This window comes from Solenopsis invicta, chromosome 15 (assembly GCF_016802725.1).
Source record: "Solenopsis invicta isolate M01_SB chromosome 15, UNIL_Sinv_3.0, whole genome shotgun sequence".
Lineage (NCBI taxonomy): Eukaryota > Metazoa > Arthropoda > Insecta > Hymenoptera > Formicidae > Solenopsis > Solenopsis invicta.
The window spans coordinates 3,579,777-3,601,985 of NC_052678.1; the positions used below are offsets into that span (position 1 = coordinate 3,579,777).

General features: G+C 38.2%; 2 protein-coding genes across 8 annotated transcripts; one reads left to right on the forward strand and one right to left on the reverse strand.

The window, feature by feature from the left end:
* The first annotated feature begins 130 nt into the window (after positions 1-130).
* Positions 131-5,763, forward strand: LOC105194225 (nicastrin). Of its 2 annotated transcripts, XR_005576439.1 has the most exons (9): positions 496-547; positions 629-727; positions 1,177-1,514; positions 2,878-3,265; positions 3,363-3,753; positions 3,851-4,296; positions 4,904-5,096; positions 5,173-5,432; positions 5,534-5,763. XR_005576439.1 is itself a non-coding variant. In XM_011159085.3 (8 exons), exons 1-8 carry the CDS (start codon positions 496-498, stop codon positions 5,189-5,191), a joined length of 1,926 nt encoding a protein of 641 aa, XP_011157387.1. In that variant the 5' UTR covers positions 131-495; the 3' UTR covers positions 5,192-5,763. The 2 variants fall into 2 exon arrangements, 1 of the variants encoding a protein (XP_011157387.1); XM_011159085.3 differs by having other exon boundaries at positions 131-547; positions 5,173-5,763.
* Positions 5,764-6,001: 238 nt separating this feature from the next.
* Positions 6,002-20,181, reverse strand: LOC105194063 (homeobox protein PKNOX2). 6 transcript variants are annotated; one of them, XM_011158885.3, is made up of 7 exons: positions 19,980-20,181; positions 15,971-16,088; positions 13,932-14,241; positions 12,132-12,332; positions 11,547-11,838; positions 10,870-11,063; positions 6,002-10,804 (listed from the first exon to the last, which is right to left on the reverse strand). In XM_011158885.3, exons 3-7 carry the CDS (start codon positions 14,238-14,240, stop codon positions 10,484-10,486), a joined length of 1,317 nt encoding a protein of 438 aa, XP_011157187.1. In that variant the 5' UTR covers position 14,241; positions 15,971-16,088; positions 19,980-20,181; the 3' UTR covers positions 6,002-10,483. The 6 variants fall into 6 exon arrangements, with proteins under 6 accessions (XP_011157187.1, XP_011157267.1, XP_025995250.1 ...); XM_011158965.3 differs by having other exon boundaries at positions 15,971-16,091; XM_026139465.2 differs by having other exon boundaries at positions 19,702-20,181.
* Positions 20,182-22,209: the final 2,028 nt, after the last annotated feature.

Consider the following 22,209-nt stretch of genomic DNA (forward strand, 5'->3'; position numbering starts at 1 on the left):
TCGCAGAGTCGTAATTAACATCGTAGCAACTGTATTGTAGACGACGCTTCACGATTACAGTCTGCATAAACCAGGCTTAAGAGCAAGAACCAATCATATTAAAGACTTTTACAATAGGGACAAAGCAGTTTTTTTCTGTTAAACATGGCGGATTTGTAGCAGATGTGTACGCGATTTTATCACAGTGAAGACACTGGAAGGCACGAAGCTGCCTAGACAAAGCAGTTTTATATAGCATTTGATACAATTTTTTTGTGTGCAAGTTATTCGAAATTATTATTTTGCGATCCGAATAAATCCTAATCTTGTTTGTGAGTGAAACACGAGTTTCGATAAACGGTTCTAACCAAATTCTAACCAAAGTGTGCACCACCATGACTCACGCGATGTGTCATTCATTGTTTTGAAATCGCTTTCAAGATGTGTCCAGGTCCAGGTAATGTCCAAAAATTGTAGCCGGTCACAAATCTCGAGTGCAAGCGATAACAGCCGAATATGGCGGTGGAATTGTGGAAGTGTCTTTTGGTAGTTATCATCATAAATTCAGGTAACGACGAGTGTCCAGTGCGCGATTCGATTTTAGTGTGTTACACGTTCGTATATAATTATCAAGAAAATTAATTTCCAGTTACGTCTGAAAGAATAAAGGATATGATATACATGCCTTTGGAGGGTGTAGCTGCATGTTTCCGAAGACATAATGGCACACATCAGTTTGGATGTTCCTGTAAGAATCGTTTCCTCGTTATCTCGTCCGATTTTGCACTTCCTTGATAAGCCTTAGTGGCATTCAGCAGACAAAGCAGATCAATGATTCTTTAATATAATTATGGTTATTTCTGTCTTTTTTCCTCTGGACAAAAAATCAGTTGGTCCTATTGTAACGCTTATTTTTTTCCTTCCATTTCCTAAAATCCATCATCCTACTAACAATAAGTACTTTATAGATCTGATGATTTCAAAATTTTAATATTTGTTGTTTGAAAAAACTAAGATTTAAAATTCTTAATATAATCACCAATTATCTTTTTCAACTGTATTTCAAAAGGGTATTTCTCTTGTAAATGTAGGAGTCACTCATAATAAAGACTCACTGAGCATTAACTGATCTATTTTGTCTACTGTATACAATCTCTTCTAGAACTTCAGTACTTTATTATCTTACTGACATTCCAGCTAGCAGATCAGGAAGTGTAGGGATAATACATTTAGTGGATGTGGACAGCGATATTGCTTGGATAGAGACAAACTCCACTGCGGGTCCATACACTGTGGTCCTTCCATTTGCTATGTTCAACAGACGCACGCTTGTGAGACTCAGGAATACAAATAACATAAATGGAGTACTACTGACAAAGAATATCAGCCATGAACGTCCATGGCAATATTCGCCAGAGGACCAGTGCCCGAATCGATATTCCGGTTATAAAAAGTGCGACGTCATGAATCCATGGAACCCCTTTGGATCAGCGTTACTCATGGAAGATTGGTCATTTCCCATGTTTTACACAGAGGTTTGTATCTAAGAAGGGAAGATTCCCAATTTAAAAGTTCAAAAAAAATGAGCACAATTGATGAAATAGGCAAGTAAAAATATTTTTGTAGTTTTTGAACTGCTGAATCTAAATCTGATCTTTAAAAAATTTTAATTTGTCATGAAAATATTAAAATTAGCATATAAAGCTATTATGGAAATGGTATGTTAATAAGAATGTGAAATTATAGTAAAATAAATAATATTAAGTGAAAATTGACTGATGAACACAAATTAACAAGTAAAGAAAGCCTTATTTAGTTAAAGTGAATCTTATAATTTCTAATAGTAAAATATTACAATAATAAAATATACTTTTAATAAACAAAAATTTATATATATATATATATAAAAAAAAAATATTAAAAATAAAATATACTTTTAATACATATATATATATATATATAAGAAAACAAAATATTGAGAAAAAAATTAAGAATAATTATTTCTCTTTGGAATCACTCATTCTCAGCAACATCATTCTGAAAGATTTCTGATAGATGTTGAGCACTTAAGTCTTAGAACTCGGAGATAATGAAAATACCAAATTATTATGACAACATAGAAGCAACATTCAATAACTGTGATTAGTCATGCATCCACAAGGATACATCACTATGGAAGACTCCTGATAGTCTCTTATTAAAAAGCATAAATATATGGTATATGATAGGTAAGAAAACAAGAAATAATATACTTGTAAAGTTTAACAATAATAATTTACAATAGTATATATTTATAATAATAGTTTCATATGCTAATTTTAACACTTTTCCAAAATTAACATTTTTTGAAATTCACAATCAGATTTAGGAGCTCATAAGTTATAAAAAACAACATGCTGTTTGTGTTTGCCATTTCAAGGTCTAAAATCGTCTCGTTTTACGTCGTCCTTTTTGAGATATTCTAAAAATACTTTAAGGTAACACAGATATAAAACGGATGTGTAGACATAGACTTCAATAGGATTTATCCATTATATCACTTAATAGTTTATCTGAAGGAACAATCGACCCTCAAAGAAATGAATTTTCTCTATAAAATTTTATTCTATAGCTTTTTGTTAGTGAACAATAAAACAAAAATTTAAAATAAGTCAATTTTCCAGTTGATTTGATTTGACTTTAGGTTGAATTCGAGCAGCAAAATGAAAATGGTATATATTACATATCAGAATAGACTGTGTTGCAAATGTTTCACAATTTTTTGAATTTTTAAGTTGGAGATTCTTGTAAGATTAGAGATTGATACTTAAGATTGTATATCGGTAAAAACTTGGGAGAGGAGGGAGGGCGTAAAAGATGCGCGTTACAGACGAGTACTAAAACTGCTCGCGTTTTCAGAACCAGACAGTCCTGGAGGCAATAAAGTCTTGCTTCTGGACGCACAACGCGCACGATCTTGAAACGCAGTATCAGAGATCTCTTTGCGCGATAGAAATGAAGTCGTTCATGTATGCCGCCATCAATTCGGAATCATGCATAAAGCGTTCGGATTTCATGCTGAATTTCAATCCAACGCAGTTTTGCGATCCGCTGGGAGATAGAAACATACATTGGCCCCTGGCGCCTCTCGACGAGAATAACAATACGGTGATAATGGTAACAGCGCGCTTGGACGCGTCCTCGTTGTTCGACGGTGTGTCGCCCGGTGCAGGTAATGCTGTAACAGGACTGGTCACGTTGCTCGCCACTGCATACTATCTGAATTTCTTAAACGCCACCGTCGATAGTACGTATTAATCTTCCCCCAGAGTCGTTGTAGGACTCTATTCTGATATGCACTATGTATATGTGATATATGATACATTTATTGTTATTGTATCCAGAGACAAACGTGGTGTTTTCCCTGTTGAACGGCGAGGCGTTCGATTACATAGGCTCCAGTCGTATGGTGTACGACTTGAAGAAGAACAACTTTAACGCCCTCGGTGGAGTCACTCTGAAATTCGACGATATCCAGAGTGTGATCGAATTTGGCCAGTTGGGCAAGGGAGAGATATTTCTTCACAGCAATGGCAAAGACGACACGATAAACCGTCTGCGGGACGCGTTGAATGCGTCGGTCATAGATGGTAGCATTCCACCTACGTCCGTGCAGAGTTTCCTGGAGACGAAACCGAATCTGACGACTGTTGTTATAAGCAATCACGGGAAACAGTTTAAGAACCGATATTACAATGGTATCTTGGACGATGCGGAGAGTCTCGATTTTGATAAGTATGCACACAACTTGTTCTATCTTGATATGTATGTCTCATGTTTTATCATTACTCTATTTTGCATTATTGAGATTCTCTCGTGTATCATGTTTTAGAAACGATACTAGCACGCTTGCATCAGATTTAGCGAAAATTGCTCTTCAGGTTGCTAATGAGCTTTACCGGGCGGTGACGGGCGAGGCGCCGCAGCCCCAGCCTGCCGATCTACCGATACCCATGGAGAAGCTTATCGCGGATATGTTATATTGCTACCTAGAGAGTGCCAAGTGCACTCTGTTTCGCGCGGCTTCGGCGCCTAACGCTAAGTTGGTCGATCAGGTATTACCGTTATACGTCGGTGTACACAGGGCGCTTAACATCGCGACGACTCTAACGGGCCAGCTTTTAGCCTATTTAACCGGTGAAAAGCTCTACGAGATGAACGAGTCAACGTGTCACGAAAATCGGCTCGCTTGGATGGGCGGTCAGAACTTTTCAGGGTTGTGCATCAATTCAACCGTCAATTACAGTACAGCCGTGAGTCCTGCATTTATTATTGATGGTAAGTTGTTACACTATTCGCGATAGATACGGACGTATCTAATTGAGGGGTTTGTTGCTATAGTAAGCTAATTTACAATTTGTAAAAAAACAAGATGTTCACTAAAATTTTATAAAACAACCCTTGATAATTTTTAGTTTCTCTAGGAATTTTATTCACAATTCCAGGAGAAAGATTGGCGAGTTTTCATTGCAGCTTTGAAATAAATTTATTTTATTCTATAACGATCTGTCCGCAACACACATTTAGCTCACCAAAAGTACAGAATTCGAAACGTGATTAAACATGTAATGCCACTTTAGAACAATGTATTGTCGTTTATTCCGACTGTTACAAAAATTTGCGAGATTGTACATAAATGTACATACGTGCATATGTATAGCATATTTATTGCTATAATTGATTGTCAACACTATTAAGTTAAAAAATTTGATAAAAGAAAAAATTTTATCAGAATGAAAGAAATGGAGTTTAATTTTAAAAATAAAATCCATGATTTTTAAGGATAAAAAAGAAATTCGCTAAAAATTCCAAGTTTTCTCTGTTTTTACAAAATGTAGATTAGTTCGCTGTTGCAGTAAGCTCATAAATTATTTCTTTGTTACAGGATACGACATGAAATCAGGCGTTTACTCGACCTGGACGGAATCCATATGGCAAACATTAAGCGTTAGAATGTTTCTCAAACCGGCAGCAGCAACGGAACGTTTCAGTTTGATTCTGGGTTGCTCAGTCGCCGGTTTCTCGTTTGTATTGGTGTGGTTTATCAATAGTCGGGCAGACGTGTTATTTAATTCGAGGTTTGTATCCTTTTTACAAGGAAGATTAAAATAAGTTATATCACACAAATATCACGTATATCAATGGCATTTTCAGAAGAACCGTTGATTGCTAGGGATACGCTGCGGACCACATATCAATGAGCAGGTTAGATAATCATCGAGAAGATCGAGATGTTCCCGTAACTAGCCTTTAACCGTATGTGTGGGACGCCCTCGGACGATTTTTTATAACGCGAAAAATATCCGGATGTGTCATGTCGTCATTTTTAGGATTATATTATTTATCGTCATCGTTTCATCTGCAGTGTTCAACTGAAAAAAATTACGGATGCATCTTTGATACTCAATGCAAAGGTGAATCACTTTCTTCTACTTTTTCTCTATGATATATATGTATCTATCTATATTATTAATTATTTATGAAGTTATATGTTATTATATGTATATGAGAAAAGACATTGGACGATTGAAATGGAAAGCTCGATCAGTTCAACAGCTTGGTATTGTATACGCGTGTATATAAATGAATGAATGTGTATGTATGTACAAGTTAGCCGCACTGGTAAGACTTGAAATAAAAATTATATAGAAGAGCGCATAGTTAATTTTTAATAGGGATACAAATTTGTTATTCATGTAACATTAAAAAAATCGAAAATACGAATTATAAGTCGATAATGGAAGAGTTATATCTTTTTCTTCCTCCCTGCTTTCTTTTTTTTCGCCAAGTTTAATCTTCAAAGGATAATAATATAGAGAATTTTGTTTAAATATCAAATCTCGATATTCTAATCATTTTCACACTTTACATACAATGCATTGTTCTTTGTTGGAGCAACGGAATGTGAGCGTGTAGAAATATGTCGACAATATAGAAAGAAACAGCATCTTACATAATTGCGGTAAGAATAAAAAGGGAATAATGCAAGCGTGATGGCGTTTATTATCGATAAACAACTTATTTAACAGGGCGTTGATGTACACGGGAAAGAAGTATTTAATTTGTATATCTATGCTTTCTTTTTTTAGTATACATATAAGTATATAATATGTTTCTCATTTACGACTTGAAATTTGGACAAAGTTAGAAATGGGCCATTCCCCCCCCCCTTAAAAAAAAGATTCATATTTAAGAAATATAACGAATTTCGCTCTATATTTTAGATAATCAGACGGATCAGAATATTCTTATCCAGCTCAACATCCGTAAGTTGAACAATTCTTTCTGCGCTGCTTCTCTACTATACATTTGCCAGGCACGCATAGCATGAAAATGTGCGCATGTTAAAGAAACGACATTTTCATCTTGTATACCGTGGAAATAAAGACAGAGACCAAGAGGCACGTCCAGAGAATAGGAATGTCATTTAATCTAGACGAATTAGGAATATGGAGGTTTGATTGAAACAAAGCAAGCACAAAATTACAAAATTCTATGAACATGTCATTTTTACGTCAATTTTCGTAGATACTTGTGTACAACGTTCTGCATTTTATCGTATAATTATACACAAATATTTACGAGGAATAATGTGTTATTTGCGAAATACAAAGTGGATGTCGCTTCTTGAACTAAGCTTGAACCATGAGCTTCTAGAGTCTGTTAAGAGAAATCTTTCTCCTTTAATCGCGAAACTATTTGTTACGCCGGAAGTATATGAGTATCTGACCCATTTCTACCTTTATATATCTCTTTAATCTAATTCTCGGTAGGTAATTTTCTCGCATCGACGTTAATGCAGTAGACGTTTACGTTTCTTATCGAATAAAGAGAGTGTCCACATGCACGCGTCGTAATAAACTTCTTATATCACGGACACCCGTGCGAAAAAAAGGCGAGAGTGCCCGATGAAAGATACATATGCCAAGGTGCATATACGCGTCTCGACTGTCCATACACGTGCATATGGACGGAAACGCTTCTATCGCAAAACGCACGTCCCGACACACGTTCAACCTCTTCGGTAATCGTTTGCGCTTTCTTTTAACTAATTCTTTTTAGTATACAAGGATGAAGTAGGAGGCTGGGCACCGCCCACCGAATTATCACAGTCGTCTGGTGCCGCAGCACATACGTATACGTGGTTCAGCCTTACAACCTACCTCTTAATCTAGCGTTATCCTACGTTCATTTATATTTCTCGGATACAGTATAGTCCCGCGTACGAGGTGGCTCGTCGAAGCGATAATTACCAGAGGGGCGATTATACTTCTTCTACACGTTAGATTGCGATTGCGCGTTATTGCTTAAAAAACTTTCGTTGAGAATAGCACAGATCTCTTTGAGAATGCTCTCTCTTCTCAAGGCAGCGTCGAGCAACGCCGAGTTATGTTTCTCATTTTCTGTTTTCTTTTTCTAATCTTTATCGTTGTTGCAGCCGATCGTTATTACTTTGAGCAGACTGATGCCGCAGCACCGTGCACGGGAGCTATACTGTCAGCTGTCTGCAACTGATAATATCGTTTTACTCAAGTCGTATCGCGTACTCAAGTATTCTGCATGATTACAGTGTTACAATCAATACGTTACAATTAGACGATTGAGCGAAGAGTATTGCGTATTTGAGAAACAAAAAAAAAAGAAGAAATTCAGAAACGGAATAATAAGTTTCACAAGAACAAGTCGAACAAGCTACTAATGGAAGCACTCTGTCAATTGGCTATATACATCGACATAACGCGAAAATTATAAGTACAGTGGAAACGATATCTGGCTACATAAGGCAACCACGTCGACAGGCTATACGTTATGTATGACACATTCTCCTACGATCGAGTGACTAGTGTCAGCTTATCGTTATAACTGTGGTATCCGTGAGAAAAGTGACGACAACGGCGAAAGAAACTGAGACAAATCAAGAGCGAAACGAGAGTTCTACATTCTGCGACCTGTTGGTTACAGCGAGATCGCAGCTCCCTACGAAATTGACAGCGCTTGGAAACAACTAATTTACGCTACGGTTACTTTACATCGAATCTAACAATGTAAGTGACGGTCTCAGCCATTCAAATCTCGATGGACGGATCGCGTGGAAATGATAGCGCGTCGGAAAAAGCATAAATATACACGCGTATATGTGCATCAGGAAGAACGGTATGTACACGAGAATGCATCGGCGAGAACAGCCAGTTTTTCGCGAACGGACGTCAAAAGCTTTTACCGGACTACTCGCATGGGAAGCTCGAAATGAACAAGCCTCTGTCCGTCGAAGAGAGCGACGCGATAAGAACAATTTTTGCTGGTAAAACGTAATGATCACATGTAGACAGCTCTAGTGCATAAACATTAATATTTCAAAATGTCGTATGTATCGTTGAATATATCCAATTATTTTTTTTTCCAGAAAAGTATTTAGCTTTTCTTTAACATACTTGGTAATATTTGTTCTCTGCTTTGTCCGTTCTCTCTCTCTCTCTCTCTGTCTCACTAACAGTTCCGCATGTAATATGTACAGTAGTATCATGCAACACGTGCGGTACACGCTCAAGGGACGACACTTAGAGTTTAAAAATATAATCATCATATATTTAAAGTAGTATTATATCATCATTGTATTGTGGTTTTGTTGTTGCTGCTGCTGTTGTTGTTGCTGTTATTGTTATTACTATTATTATTATATAATTATAGTTATAATTATTATCATTATCAATAGCGTAATAATTATTATCATTATTAGTTATATTATTATTATTATTATTATTATCATGGAGGGACAGCGTTTCGCTATGCCACGACACTGCAGAGCTGAACAAAGACTAAACGCGGAAGTTACCACGCTCTTTAATGGCACGAAAAGTACAATTAATATTGCATGCTATGATACTATAATTCCCAGCTAATTTGGAAATTAATTAATTGTCCATTTTATCTTTTTTTACAAATGTGCCACACAATGCGCAATCGAATAGCTTGCAACTTTTAACCAGCAATGATCGTTACCATTTCTCACACACTGTCCATATCGGATTGACCTTATACAAGTTATAAATTATAAAGCGGGTTAATAAATTTCATAAACACCTCAAAAAAAAGCTTATACGCATTGTAACTGCAAACAAAAAATATGCGGCTATTTTGTTGTGACACAAAAATGACAATTATTGTGATAAGGGCAGTACAGGTATTAGTAGTAATAGGTAGTAGTAATAGTAGTAGTAATTTAGTAAATAGTAATAATAGCAGTAGTAGTAATAATAGTAGTAATAGTAGTAATTGTAGTAGTAGCAGTAGCTTTAGCGGTAGCAGGAGCGGTAGTGTTAACAGTAATAATATTGATAACGATAGTAGAAATAGTAGTATAGTAATAGTAATAGCGGTAATGGAAGGAATAGCAATAGTAGTAGTGATACTATTACTAGAGAAGTAGCATAGTAGTAATAATAGTAGGAGTAATAGTAACAATAGTAGTGGTAATGGTAGTAGGTATCAGGGTAACAATATTAATCGTAACAATAGCAGTAATAACATAGTATTGTTGGCAAAACTAGCAGAAAAAATTGATTTTGTCTATTTCGTTTTATTGTACGCCTAATGAAATAGGTAAATGTCACTATATACGAGAAATTGATCGGCAACCATATCAAAAATATACAAAAAATAAATTTGTACGATATAATTCGTGGATGATAGGTGCTTAATAATGTACAATTGAAAGGATGAAAAATATGAATAACTATCATAAAAATGTTCCTTTTTGTGACAAATCTTTGTTCGAAGAAGTGTTATAATATAATGCCTTCATATATATATATATATATATATATATATATACATATATATATATATATATACACATACACATATATTTATATGTGTATATATATGCGATTAAATTAAAACACTATGTCTTTTACATACGTTATATAGGCGTCACATAAATAATAGTACCATCAGGGACGTACGTTTGTTACAAGCGATGTAATTAAAACTACGTTAAAAAAAATTGTGTAATTCCAAAGAAAGCTCAGATTTATCTTCACTACTTGTACGCGATTTACTTAAAAATTTGTTATCGAAAAATAAATAACATTTCTCGTAGCAGACGTATGGTATTTTCGTTCACGTTAGATGTACTTAAGTAAGCTGCTCTTTCTAGTACCTATTCAATCTCAGTTCTCGCGCTTTCGAATCCATTAACACGTGGATAAAATATACGAGCCGAGATTAAAAATCTATAATCAGCTGTCGTAAAAAAGCAGACGGTTTGGGTAGCTGACGAACGGTATCAAAGTATCGAATGATCAGAGAGCGTGATAACCTCTACCCACGTATTCTTAACTTTCACAAGATTAATTACGTATTTGACAGTTAAAGCGATATCTATTCCCGAATACCTTAATACTGTAATGAGCAACTGGATTTGAAGGTACCGTAAAGAGGTTGACGTTTCGGTGATCGACAGAGGTCAGTGAAGATCATCCTCATCGCTATCGTTACCGTCTTTCGATCTAGCGGCACCTCCCTCACCGTCGCTAGAACCTGAATCACTCGCCGAATCTTCGGACTGCCAGCCCGCTTGCTGTTGCTGTGTCGTCTGCTGCTGCGCGACGTGTTTCGAGGCCTTGTGACGTTTTCCCGCGCGCGACGCCGCGTCCGTGCCCGCGCCGTCCAGCATGGGCTGCAGGATCCGTCGGCGGGCATTGATAAACCAATTGTTCACTTGTAACAGTGTTAAATTTGTCTGGCTGGCAATCTGACGTTTCTCATCTTCGGTCGGATAGGGATGCTGCAACAGACACGCGTCAGATTACGATCGAGCGTTTTGCGCAAATTAATCGACAAGCTACTCACTACTAAATGCTGAAAGAGCCACGTTCGCATGATACTGGTTGCCTGTTTGGGTAAGACACCCCGCTTCTGACGTCCCTTTCTAGCACTACCGTGATTACTCCTGTGATTACCAGAGTGATTCGAGGCCGCGTTGCTAGCACTCTCCTCCTCGTCTTCGCTCGCCACGGGAGAAGGCGAGCCTGCAACTGTAATGTCTAAACACAGATCGAGGTGTCCCATTAGATTCATGATCCATAATGCGACAGTATCGCAACGGTATAATTCGTGCGCCGAGAGATAGGCAACGGCGACGAGTCGTTGCTATTTCTCAGCTCTGTGCGCCGAAGGAAACACGTTATGAGCCTAACCGAAATACTTTGCATCGTTAGCATTCCCGGCATACGCGTATTCCGCGTTTTCTCGTTCTCGCAACGCGACTAGTCCCCAGTATCCGGCTTCCTCCAGGTATATTCTGTCAGAGATCGTTTGCAGATACTCGCTACTGTCATCTATAAACGGAATTTTAGGCAAGAGATTCGTGCAAAGATACAAATACTGTTCCAGGAAGAGAAGAGCAAAAAAAAAGTTGAAGTTTCAACGAGAGAAGAGAATAGCGTTCGGACTCCGGACGGCGAGAATGACCGAGAAGAATTGATCCCGACAGCGATGCGTCCCGTACCCGGGCGGTTCAGACTCACCTTGGCCGAGATACATGTCGTTAACCGGGGCGCATGGATGCGCCCCGATTTGCGAGAGAGGCGTGCTTCCGTGTACGGTGGACGGTGAGAGCGGATCGTCGTGGTCCTGGCTAGTGGATTTGCCCGAGCGCTGGACGGCGGAAGACGGTCGGACCGACGACAGTTGGTCGTGATTAATGCTCTCTTCCCGCGCGTGCGGATTCGCGCTGTCGCTCTCCGCCACGACGTCCCCACGGCTCACTCTGAATCCGTTAGCTCCCGACTCAACATCATTGCCTGTAGATGACAGCACCTGGCAAATATATGTCTCAACTAGCCGTCAGAGAGCAGGGATGGGAAATTCAGTAATATCTCAAGAGATGTACGCGTACGATATATCGTACGCGGCGATATAACGCGTATATTACAGCTTCAGTTGAATTGACAGCGATTTATTGATCGCAACGCGCAAACCGGCAAACGGCGACAACGACGTTGCCGGGACTCTACGCGTACATCCCTTCTACTACGGGGATATCTACGTTGGTAAGGGGGATAGACCGGGGAAGCTTGGCTTCATCGCGGTGTATCGGGCAAACGTCTAACCTGCAACGGACTGCTTCCGTTGCTCCCACTCGACGGACCCATGTCGTGCCCGTGATGGCTGTAGTCGCTGCGTAATAGGTTCTCGCTCTGCATCTTGCCCTTCAGGCACGTAATGTACCTGTTGCAGAAGTCCTTGCACAGCTCCTGCACCTTCTCCAGCTCCAGTAGGTGGATGCGCAGCACCTGTATCGCTTTGATCATCTGAAAGAGACGTGTTTCCGTGGAAACGTGTTTAAACAATTTAGCTGATTGTCATCTCTCTTCGCTTTCCTCGTTCATTTGTTCCCGATCGCAACACCGCACAGGTCGGAGTCGCGAGGAAAAACAAAAGCGAAGGAGGTTTGTTTCAGCAAAACTTGTGTTAGAAAGCATTTACATACGGAGCAAAACAGCAGAATTTGTTAAAACCAATCAGAGGTTGCACTAGTTCATATATCAGTGATTGAATTCTGCTTTTTCGCTTTATGTGAATACTCCCTTAGATTATCCTTTAGAGACTGAGGATAGCGAATTGGAAATTAGAATTCAATCGAGCGGAACAAAACGAATTAAAATTAAACCTATCTGATTGATCGAATTCTAATCTTCAGTTCGCAATACTCAAATCCGGTCTACAATAAATGTAGCAGACATTTAGCCTTTTACTTTAAGCTCTAAAGCGTGTTAACGTTAATTTACTCTCTAAACTCACTAATCTTTATAGTCGAGATTATAGTGAAGATCTAGTTAGTTCGCTCAAAGCTTAAGGATGGCTTAAGACAGCTCCGGAAAGTCAGTTTAGAGTTTAGGATAAAAAGCCAAAGCTTACTACACCTATCGTAGATTGGATATTAGAAGGCCATTCTAGTTTGGTAAATAAAAAAAATCTACTTTTTTAAAAATCAGTTTTTCGATGTTCACAATATTAAGAATAAACTTGTAAAATAAAATAAAATTCAAATAGTTTATCGCTGTTTTCACGACGTTTTGAAGAATGTGGCATTAAACCAAACAATTCGTTCTTCTCAAATTCGTTTTTCAACCTTGTCCCAGGCTTTTCTCAGAAACTATTGGACCGATCGACTTCTATCTTTCAACCTTTTGAAGCAAAATATTCGTAATAATTGTGGCTATGCTTGGAGCTAAGATTTTTTTAAATATCTTGAGGTTTTTATAGATTGTAAAAGTTAAAAAATTTGTAAAATTTCGTTCTTTATTTTTATCACCATTTTGTTCAACGTTATGGTGATTTATTGTCGTTCCAACGATACCATAATTTATGCACTGAGAAAAACCAAGTTGTTAACTGAACAAAATGCGTTTAATTGTTTATGAATTATTTGATTCAAATATTATTTATTTGAATCAAATACACGGTAATAATTCAAATAAATATCTACTTATCTCGACACGCATTTCTTTGAATCAACAAATGTATACTTGTTGACAGCCCGTGACGCCGCATTTAATTGAATAAACTAATATTCTTTTAAGTCAACAACTTTTTTTCTCAGTATGTAGATTAAAATAAACCTTGAATCGTTGATTTAAGATCAGCACGAGGAACACAGTTCCTAGCACAATATAAATAAAATTTTTTTTTCTTACGCTGTATTTATAAATAATATCTCTATTTTACATCAATAATGACTAAAAATTTTTATAAAGTTAAAGAAGTAATAAACATGTATCTAAAACGCATATCTTGGATGTTTTCAAAGCAAAAGATACGTAAAAATAGCCTTTAAAATAATTTTTCAAACTAGAAATGCCAATTAATCTCTAATGTAGTTTGATACAGAGATAAGGCTTCAATCTTACCAAACCGTCAATCTCGGGGTCATTGATCAGGAAGGGCTTTCGGTCTCTTTCTTGGTGCTGGACGAAAGCCTGTATATCCATGTTGAAGCTTTCGGACGTGGAGTTGTCCGAGCTCTGGGTCGCCTGCTCGCATCTTTCAAAGAGTAACGCCAGCAGCGGGAAGAGCGGATGTTTATACACGGCCCTCTTGTCCGCCTCGAACTGGGCCTGATCCTGATGAGTTGTATAGTCGGCGACCCCACTCGCAGGGTCCTGGTCGTATCCGGGGGTCACCATCGCTAGCGCAACGGCCGTATTACCCTCTTGCATCCTACAACAGACCAACATTAATCATTGGCCTCCGAGGCTCCGATTGATACGTCGATTCTCGATCAATGCGTTTTAACTCAAATTTTATAAAATTCTTTGAGAATTCCCGGTTTTACCAAGAATTTTATTGAAAATTAAACTTTTATTGAAAAAGGTAAGATTAGAAAATGTTTTAATGCACTTTTGAAATAAAATCACATTAATGTTCATATTAATACGTAATCATACAATCACAAAAAAGTCACTTGAGTTTTGAATATTAATTATTATATTCTCGGAATATATTAAAAAGAAATAATATATTATATAATAATATGAACTAAACATATAGATTTGCCTGTAATGCATGAATCTAGTTCACCGGCAGTATTCGAAAGATGATAACATACAATGCCAATTTAGAAAAATAAGTAATACATATAATATTATGAATTATTTATGTATAGTTATGTAAAATTCATGCGTAAATTGAATGATGTTTAATCAGGGTTAGGTGGTATTTAGTTAAAAAGCTAAAAGTTAATAACTTAGTTAATTTTTAATTTTAAATTTTTTTAAACACATAAGCTTTAGCTTATTAAGTCTTCTCCATAAAATTTATTTATGTAAAAAACTTATAAAAGAAACATACATTCTACATATAAAAAACAATATTTCTGTTATTTCATATAAACCTAATTAATAAATATTAAATTTGAGATAATGTTTTGAGTACCTCTAAAAACAAATTTTGAAAAATTACGAATTTGTTAGTATAAATAATGCTTTCCAAAATTAACTTAAGTTAATTTAATTTTAATGTAACTTTTAACTGAGTTAGTTTTTCTTCATGTAACTAAATTAATAAGCAATTAAGTTGATTTAGTTAAAAAATTATGTTAATTTATTCAATCCTGTGTTTAATACAAAATGTATAACAAGTTAATATTAAGTTATAATGTATATGAATGTGTATGAATGTGTAAACGTCCCAATGATTGGACATGTATCCATACATCTAGGAAAAATTAGTTTTAACATAATTTGATTAAAATATACCAAACAAAACTATTTAGTTAATATAAATTAATATTTACTTAGTGTATAAATTTTTTTTTTATTTACATATATTTCGTAGAAGCAACCAAATTTTTTGTTGGACAAAACAAAATATTTGGTTGTAGTAAAAAAATCCCTCGACCAAACAGCCTTTACTTAAATTATTTTTCCTAGTGTAGACAAAAAACTCACTATTAATTTCAAATATCTTTTGCTACAATATTAAAATCTAATTATAATCTTAAAGTCTTAAATATTTAAAAATTATAATTACATTATTAATATTATAATAAAAATCTGAGAGTAATATATAAGTTTTCGTATAAGTGTAGTTTTGTTCGGTATATTTTAATTAAATTATTTGTTATAATAAAACATTTGTCCTAGTGTAGATATATGGGTGCATGCCCGGGACTATAGATACATGTTCGGTCGCAGGGACGTTAACCTTCTGCCATATTTATTGCTAATCGATGTCGACATTTTGTGTTATCAAGAAAAAAAAAACGACCAATGAAACAATCTCGTCAGAAAGAGATAAAAATTTAATTTTAACAGTAGAATTCCAAAAATTATTCCGAGTACGGAAGAAAACCCCATGAAAATCCATGGTTTTCATGGTTGATAAAGGAAAGTCCAGGTTTTTCTCGGATAGTAAACACCACCCTGCCGATGGAACGTTTCCCCCTTACCTATCATTCCCCCTTGGAGATCCCCATTCTCGTCTGGATTCCACGCGACTCCGTTTCCTTCGCGCCTCCGGGTTCGTTCGCTCCTCTGGCGCGCCCGTCAAACCCGCTTAACTGGAGGCTGCTTTGGAAAGAGAAGCAAAATCGCGCAATGAGAATACCGGAGTTTGTTTACGATGCCTTCGTCGAATCGAGATTAATTCCTAATCGCGATCGCGACGCGGCCGCTCTGCGAGATTCGAGAGGGTTAAAAGAGAAGGAGAGCGAGCGCGAGGAAGTGAAAGATCGATAAAGAAAGAAAAAAAAAAAGGACCCAAGAAAAAGAGAAGCGAGGAAGAAAAAGCATCGCGTCGCGTCGCGTCCCGCCGCGCCGCGCGAACAATCGAACGATGCGGCACCGCATTTAAATGTCATCATTAGACAGCATCGGCGCCATCGGCGCCCGGGGCTCCCATCGATTTCGGTACGGCGTGCCTCGCCGCGACGGACGCGGGACGTCAAGTAACGCTGTCGGGCGAAAAAGTGGAGGGGGGGGGGAGAAGGAGGGCAAAAAAAAATGAACGACGAAGATATTCGTGATCCGGATGACGGTGCACGCGCGCGATGAAAAGATATATATCCCCGAGAGCTCTAGCTAATTCCCACGAGACTAACGGCGCAGCAGCGAGGTACAAGGGGGCAAAGTCGTGGCACGAGGTCGTCTTACGTAAGGGAAATGACGACTGCTCCTCTTTTTTTCCCCCCCTGTCGTTTTTTCTTCCTTCCGTCCGAGCGAGACTTCGCGCGCGTCCGCGAGAATTCTCGCGAGAGCGAGCGCGCCCCCGCGGTGGCACGTGGTGGGCCTCCACGCCGCCGCCGCCGCCGCCGCCGCCGCCGCCGCCACCGCCACCACCGAGAGCGGACGGGCGCAGCAGGGTGGCCACGGACCGACTGGCCGCTGTTTACTGCCCGTCGATCATCGTCATCGGGACGCCGGAGCCTGCTTAACCCGCGCCGCCGCCGCGCAGAAAAGCGGTCGCGCGGTTAAAACACGCCCTGCGAACGTTACACTTTATACACGGGAGGCGGACCGCGCCTCCTCCTCCTCCATCGCCTCTCTCGCCTCTTCCTCCTCGCGCTTCTTTTCCCGGTTTGTCATCCAGTGATGCGACGAGTAGCTTATTTTGAGTAGCTCGTACTCGTTTTAGAAGGGAGATTCGAGTCCCAAGGTTCTAAATTCTATCAATGTAATGTAATGTAATTTAACGTCTGATTGGTTGTAATATTTACAACCTCGTGAAGTACACAAATTGAATTCTGATTTAATAAAACTTTGCAACTTTATCAGTTGCTGTCCGAAAACAATTATAAGGGATGAAATCATCCCTCACGTGTAAAGCGATTTTCAGTTTTTTTTTTTTTTTCGTTATATCTATTAAGGATGTCAAAAAATATTTTACATAAAAATTTTACAATAAAATTACCTCTATTTATCCTTGTCGGTTAAAAAACATGTTTTTAAATAATTAGTTTTACAAAATATTGTTTGTGCGAATGAATAGAAGTAAATTTGTTGCAAAACGTTTGCGCAAAACATTTTTTGATATCTTGAATAGTTTTTGAAATACAAATTGAGATACGAAAAAAATTGAAAATCGTTTTACACATGAGGGGTGGCCCTTTAAAACCGTTGTTGGGTAGCGATTAATATTTTCTAAATTCTTTTATTTATATAACATATGTGTACAAAGTTTCAATAAAATCAGAATTTAACACTTCGCGAGGCTCTCTTGTTAAGTAATAGCGATTAAATTTTAAATCTAATTTTAATTTTAATAAATGAATAATCAAAGTTAAGTTAACTACTCGTTTTTCTTTTTCAGAACCTAGATAGGTAATTAAAATTAATATTTGGTCAATCCCCTTTGATTCTAATCTGTTTCGTCATTGATTACAAACGAGATTTGCCTTGGAAAATACAGCAGTGAATGCACAGTGACGTATCATTCGATTCGACTCGAGCAGGTGAAGTGTCGTTCTGATTTGATACCGGCACTCGATACTCGCTATCTCGTTATCTCGAACTCGAATGCATATTGCAATCGGTTTTCGAGTTGATCGAGTATCTTTGAGAATCGAGGTCGGTGTTCATAGTCCGTTCTTATATTCAACATCGTCTTAATTACATATTTAAAATATGTAATTAATATATAACATATTTAAAATATAAACTAATTACACAGATACATTAGCATCTTAAGGCTGTTTTTAAGACGGTCTTGACAAACTAGTATTAAGAACGGATTATGAATAGCACTTTAACGAGTCCAGTTATTCCGTAATTCTTAGGCTAGTATTTATAGTCGATTCTTATCTCAAGACAGTCTTAAGACGGTTGTCTGATTGGTTAACATCGTAAGTTGATGATACTTTAGGCGATTTTAAATGTGAGAATGGACTATGAATTTCGGCCTTAGACTTTCATATTTTACAACAAAATTACCTCTATTCAATCAAATTAATATATTTTTTTAAATATTTGAGTCTTATTTCAAGACCGTCTTAGGTAATGTTTTAAGATGCTGATATAGCTCTCTGATTGGTTGGTGACATTTTAAAACAGTACTTGACACGATCTCAAATATAAGAATCGGCTATGAATAGCATCAGGACTGTTCCTTTTAACTGAACTGGTTGCGCTAATTCAGTTTATCTTTTTCCTTTCACGTTGAAAGAAAAAAGATAAACTCCGAGTTAGTGCAGCTAGTTCAGAACAGGCCTATTACAACGACATTGCGCAAATATAAAATATGCTAAAAACATGCTGTGCAACGACGTTGCAACAAAATAACGAGACCGTCATTAAGAGTTACAGAATGGGCTTGCCGGGTTCGACTCGTCGCATCACCACTGTCATCGCTCGTTCGATAAAGTCGAAGGGGGAAGTGATTTTCGTCGCGATCGGGAGAACGGAGACGTGCGAGCGACCGGAGTTGTTATCAGCTGATCATCTCTCGCGGCGTTGTCGAAACGAGCAGTGGTCGTCCCGTCCGCGTACCCGGGCGCCTCGAAATATCGTTTCGTAGACGACGCTTGTTTACGTATCTCTCTTCCTCCCTCACCCCCGCGAGAAACGAAGCTGCGCGCTCTCGGTGGGTCTCCGCGAGGCGGCCCACCTTTTTCACACAAAAATGTCGGACGGCGAGCGACACGAAGGGCGATTATCGGCGGTCGTCGACGCTCCGATTCGGGAGAGGATTAAAGAACGATTTTTCAGTTTTTCTCGGCTTCTCGCGCAGTTGCCAGTCGCAAAATTTGAAGAACCAGAGAACGATGTTTCCAGCCGCGTGTACCTCTCGAGAGACGGTCGAGGAGCACGCGTGCGACAATCGCGACGACGCTAACCCCAAGAACACGCGATCGAGAGGTCGAAGCGCGACGAGGAGAACGACGACGACGACGACACGATGTCGTTATCGTCGCTCTCGTCGACGTGAATTGGCGAGGGCGCGACTTCCGCGAGCCAGGCTCGCCGCCGCGGCCGACCTTGCTCCGTTGAGAAAAATGGGCGTTCACGCCGCGCGCGTTTATGACCGCCTCGCTTCGAAAGCGAACTCCGGCCGAACCTAACCTCGCGGCGGTGGCGACCACCGCTACTGTCGTCATCGTCGCACGGAAACGGATAAGCGCCGAGCGATTTTCGCAAAGCGGATCGACGACCGTCCCAATCGCGAGGTATCGGGTACGGCCCTTACCGTGATTCTGCGTAGCGTCAATCCACGTAGAAGCGACGCGGTGCACCTGCTGCGAGCCGAGAGGCCTCGTCTCGCCTCCCGTTTTTGTTTTCACGCGACTACGAACGGCGCGATCGAACCGTCATAGTCGCCGCGAGGCACCACCGACACCGACGGATCATCGACGGACGGGGGGAGAAGGGCCCCCGTGTTTCTCGCCCGTGTGTGCACGTGCCGGGGGGGAAAAGAAGCAAGAGAGCAGCAAGGAAGGACGAACGCACCGCACGCACCGCACACACCTCGTCGCTGCTCGTCCGTCGCTTCCGCCGGCGAGACCGAAATCCGGCTGTTGTCCGTCGTGCCGGTGCCTGCGCGTATAGCGTGTGATCCGCCGCGAGTACCGTTCACGTAGACGATAAATCCCGGTAGCCGGACATTTTTTCGCACGAACGCCGATCGTCCGCCCCGTCTACTCCTTCCACTGGCTCGTCTTTTGTGACGTCACCGATTCAATACTTTTCGCGAAGGTTTCTCGCCGCGGCGGCGCCGAGACGTACGCCGGCCGCCCGTCGGATGGCGCCACGCATACCGTTTCTGTTTTTTCCGATTTTATTGTACTATTTACTGTTGTATTTACGTTTTTTTACACTATTTATACTTCTACTTTCTCAAACTTTCCTTTCTGAATGCGGCCACGGTCGCTAGCCTCAACAACTCCAATTAATCTAAAAAATTAAATTTATATAAATTACTAATTGCAAATTCTGGGATAAGAAGCAGAACAGTTTCTGCAATGTTGATTGGTACTTACCTTTAGATCCAGCCAATCATTTTCAGCTGCTACTTAACCGTTTAGTAAGCGATTGCGCATCTCTGGGTGCAATCATTGGTTACGCAATTCTATGTCCACATTTTATGCACATATAGGCTCCGAAATATAATTAAAGCTAAATCGCGGTTGCTTTCAGGCTTCTGTCTGTTTCAACCTTTCAATTCCTTTCTATTTCCTTTCAAATTTTGTCATTACTAAAATATAATAAGGCGAGCTGTGTTCGCGCTTTCTTTTTTCTATAGGCTTCAAAATAGATAATATGCCATTTAAAAAATAGGAAATTATTAAATTAATATTTTTCGAAATTAATGATTCTTTAACATTAAATATTTATATTATCGTAATAAATTACAAAATATACTTTCTCATTTTATTGTGCACTAGCTAACATTTCTAAATATAGAAAAAACTTAAAAACTAAAAATACAGTTGCTTTTTTCAACTCCCATTCTTGCAGCCTTCATGAAGCCTATATATATTAATCTAGGGGATTAGGAGATTGGGCATAGGAGATTGAAGATAGTAAAATGTAGATTTTAGAATTCAATTAATTAAATAAATATCCCAATAAACGAAAATGAATTAAAGTAGATAAAAATGAATTCATTTAGATATTTTCGAATTTGCGTTACAGATTTTTTGAATCCATTTGAATTAAAAAATAATGTAATATGGATATGCATACATCTAAATTCAATATAATGAATAGCTCATTTTGTATTGCAATTCATTTAAGTCCATTTGAATCCAAAAATACTCCGGAATTCTAAAGCGCAAACTTGAAAAATTAAAATAAATTGCAATTTTCAATTAATTTGAATTAATTTTTATTTGCTAGGATACTTTTAATCCGTTGCGTTCTGATTGATTCTAAACTTTAGAAGCTCGCAATTTTTCAACGTATAGTCTAATATAAGCTTTAAATTTTCAGTTTTTAACAACATTTTGTTGTGCGCAAGTTGCAAATCAATTAAAAATGTCTATTGTTCGAAATAATTCGGGCATCTCGATGAACAATAATATAATTTCTCATTTGCACCGAGTTTCGTTGCGCGGCCAAAGATGTCGTCACCTGGCGTTTTGAAGCGTCACGGTGACGTGTTCTCGATAACGATCGATTACTCGGCCTCTACGTTTCAAATAATTCTGATTCCGTCCGGCGATTAATTTATCCGAACGGCCACTTGAAAAACTCGATAATGATGCGCACATATTATTTCATACAGCAAAATTTTTCAATTTATGAAGATTTCTGGAAAATATCTTAAACATCTTCAGATTTGTCAAGTATTCTTCGGAAATTATAAAATAAGAAATTTTGGATTTTTTAGAATATTTTAGAATTAACATACATAAAAAGATGTGAAAAAGATTGTAGACTTTTTCAACACTTCTGAAAAGTATTCCAATTCATATAAAAAATCTGAGAATTTTTTTTAAAGTTATATAAAATTACATAAAGAAATGCTGATCAAAAAAATTCTCAAATTTATATATAAAAATTATAAAAAAAAAATGTGTGAAAAATTCTGAGAATTTTCACCGAAGATAAATTAAACCGAGATTAAAGTTAATCTACGTTGCTAAAAAGGGACCTTAAGAGAGATTACTAACTATCAGGAGTTATTTCTCATTTTCTTCTTTAACCTGGTCTCAAACGATGAGTAATGTTATCTTATCGCCGTACACCTTGTTAT

Bases quoted from the DNA above. Each gene is read 5' to 3' on its own strand.
- LOC105194225 (XM_011159085.3), top strand. From the start codon at position 496: ATGGCGGTGGAATTGTGGAAGTGTCTTTTGGTAGTTATCATCATAAAT. The intron at 548-628 runs GTAACGACGAGT...ATTAATTTCCAG, and splicing joins AGTTATCATCATAAATTCAG to TTACGTCTGAAAGAATAAAG. The intron at 3,754-3,850 runs GTATGCACACAA...ATCATGTTTTAG, and splicing joins GAGAGTCTCGATTTTGATAA to AAACGATACTAGCACGCTTG.
- LOC105194063 (XM_011158885.3), bottom strand. From the start codon at position 14,240: ATGCAAGAGGGTAATACGGCCGTTGCGCTAGCGATGGTGACCCCCGGA. The intron at 11,064-11,546 runs GTGAGTCTGAAC...ATCTGTGTTTAG, and splicing joins CGACATGTATCTCGGCCAAG to ACATTACAGTTGCAGGCTCG. The intron at 10,805-10,869 runs GTGAGTAGCTTG...TGTCTGTTGCAG, and splicing joins GGCTCTTTCAGCATTTAGTA to CATCCCTATCCGACCGAAGA.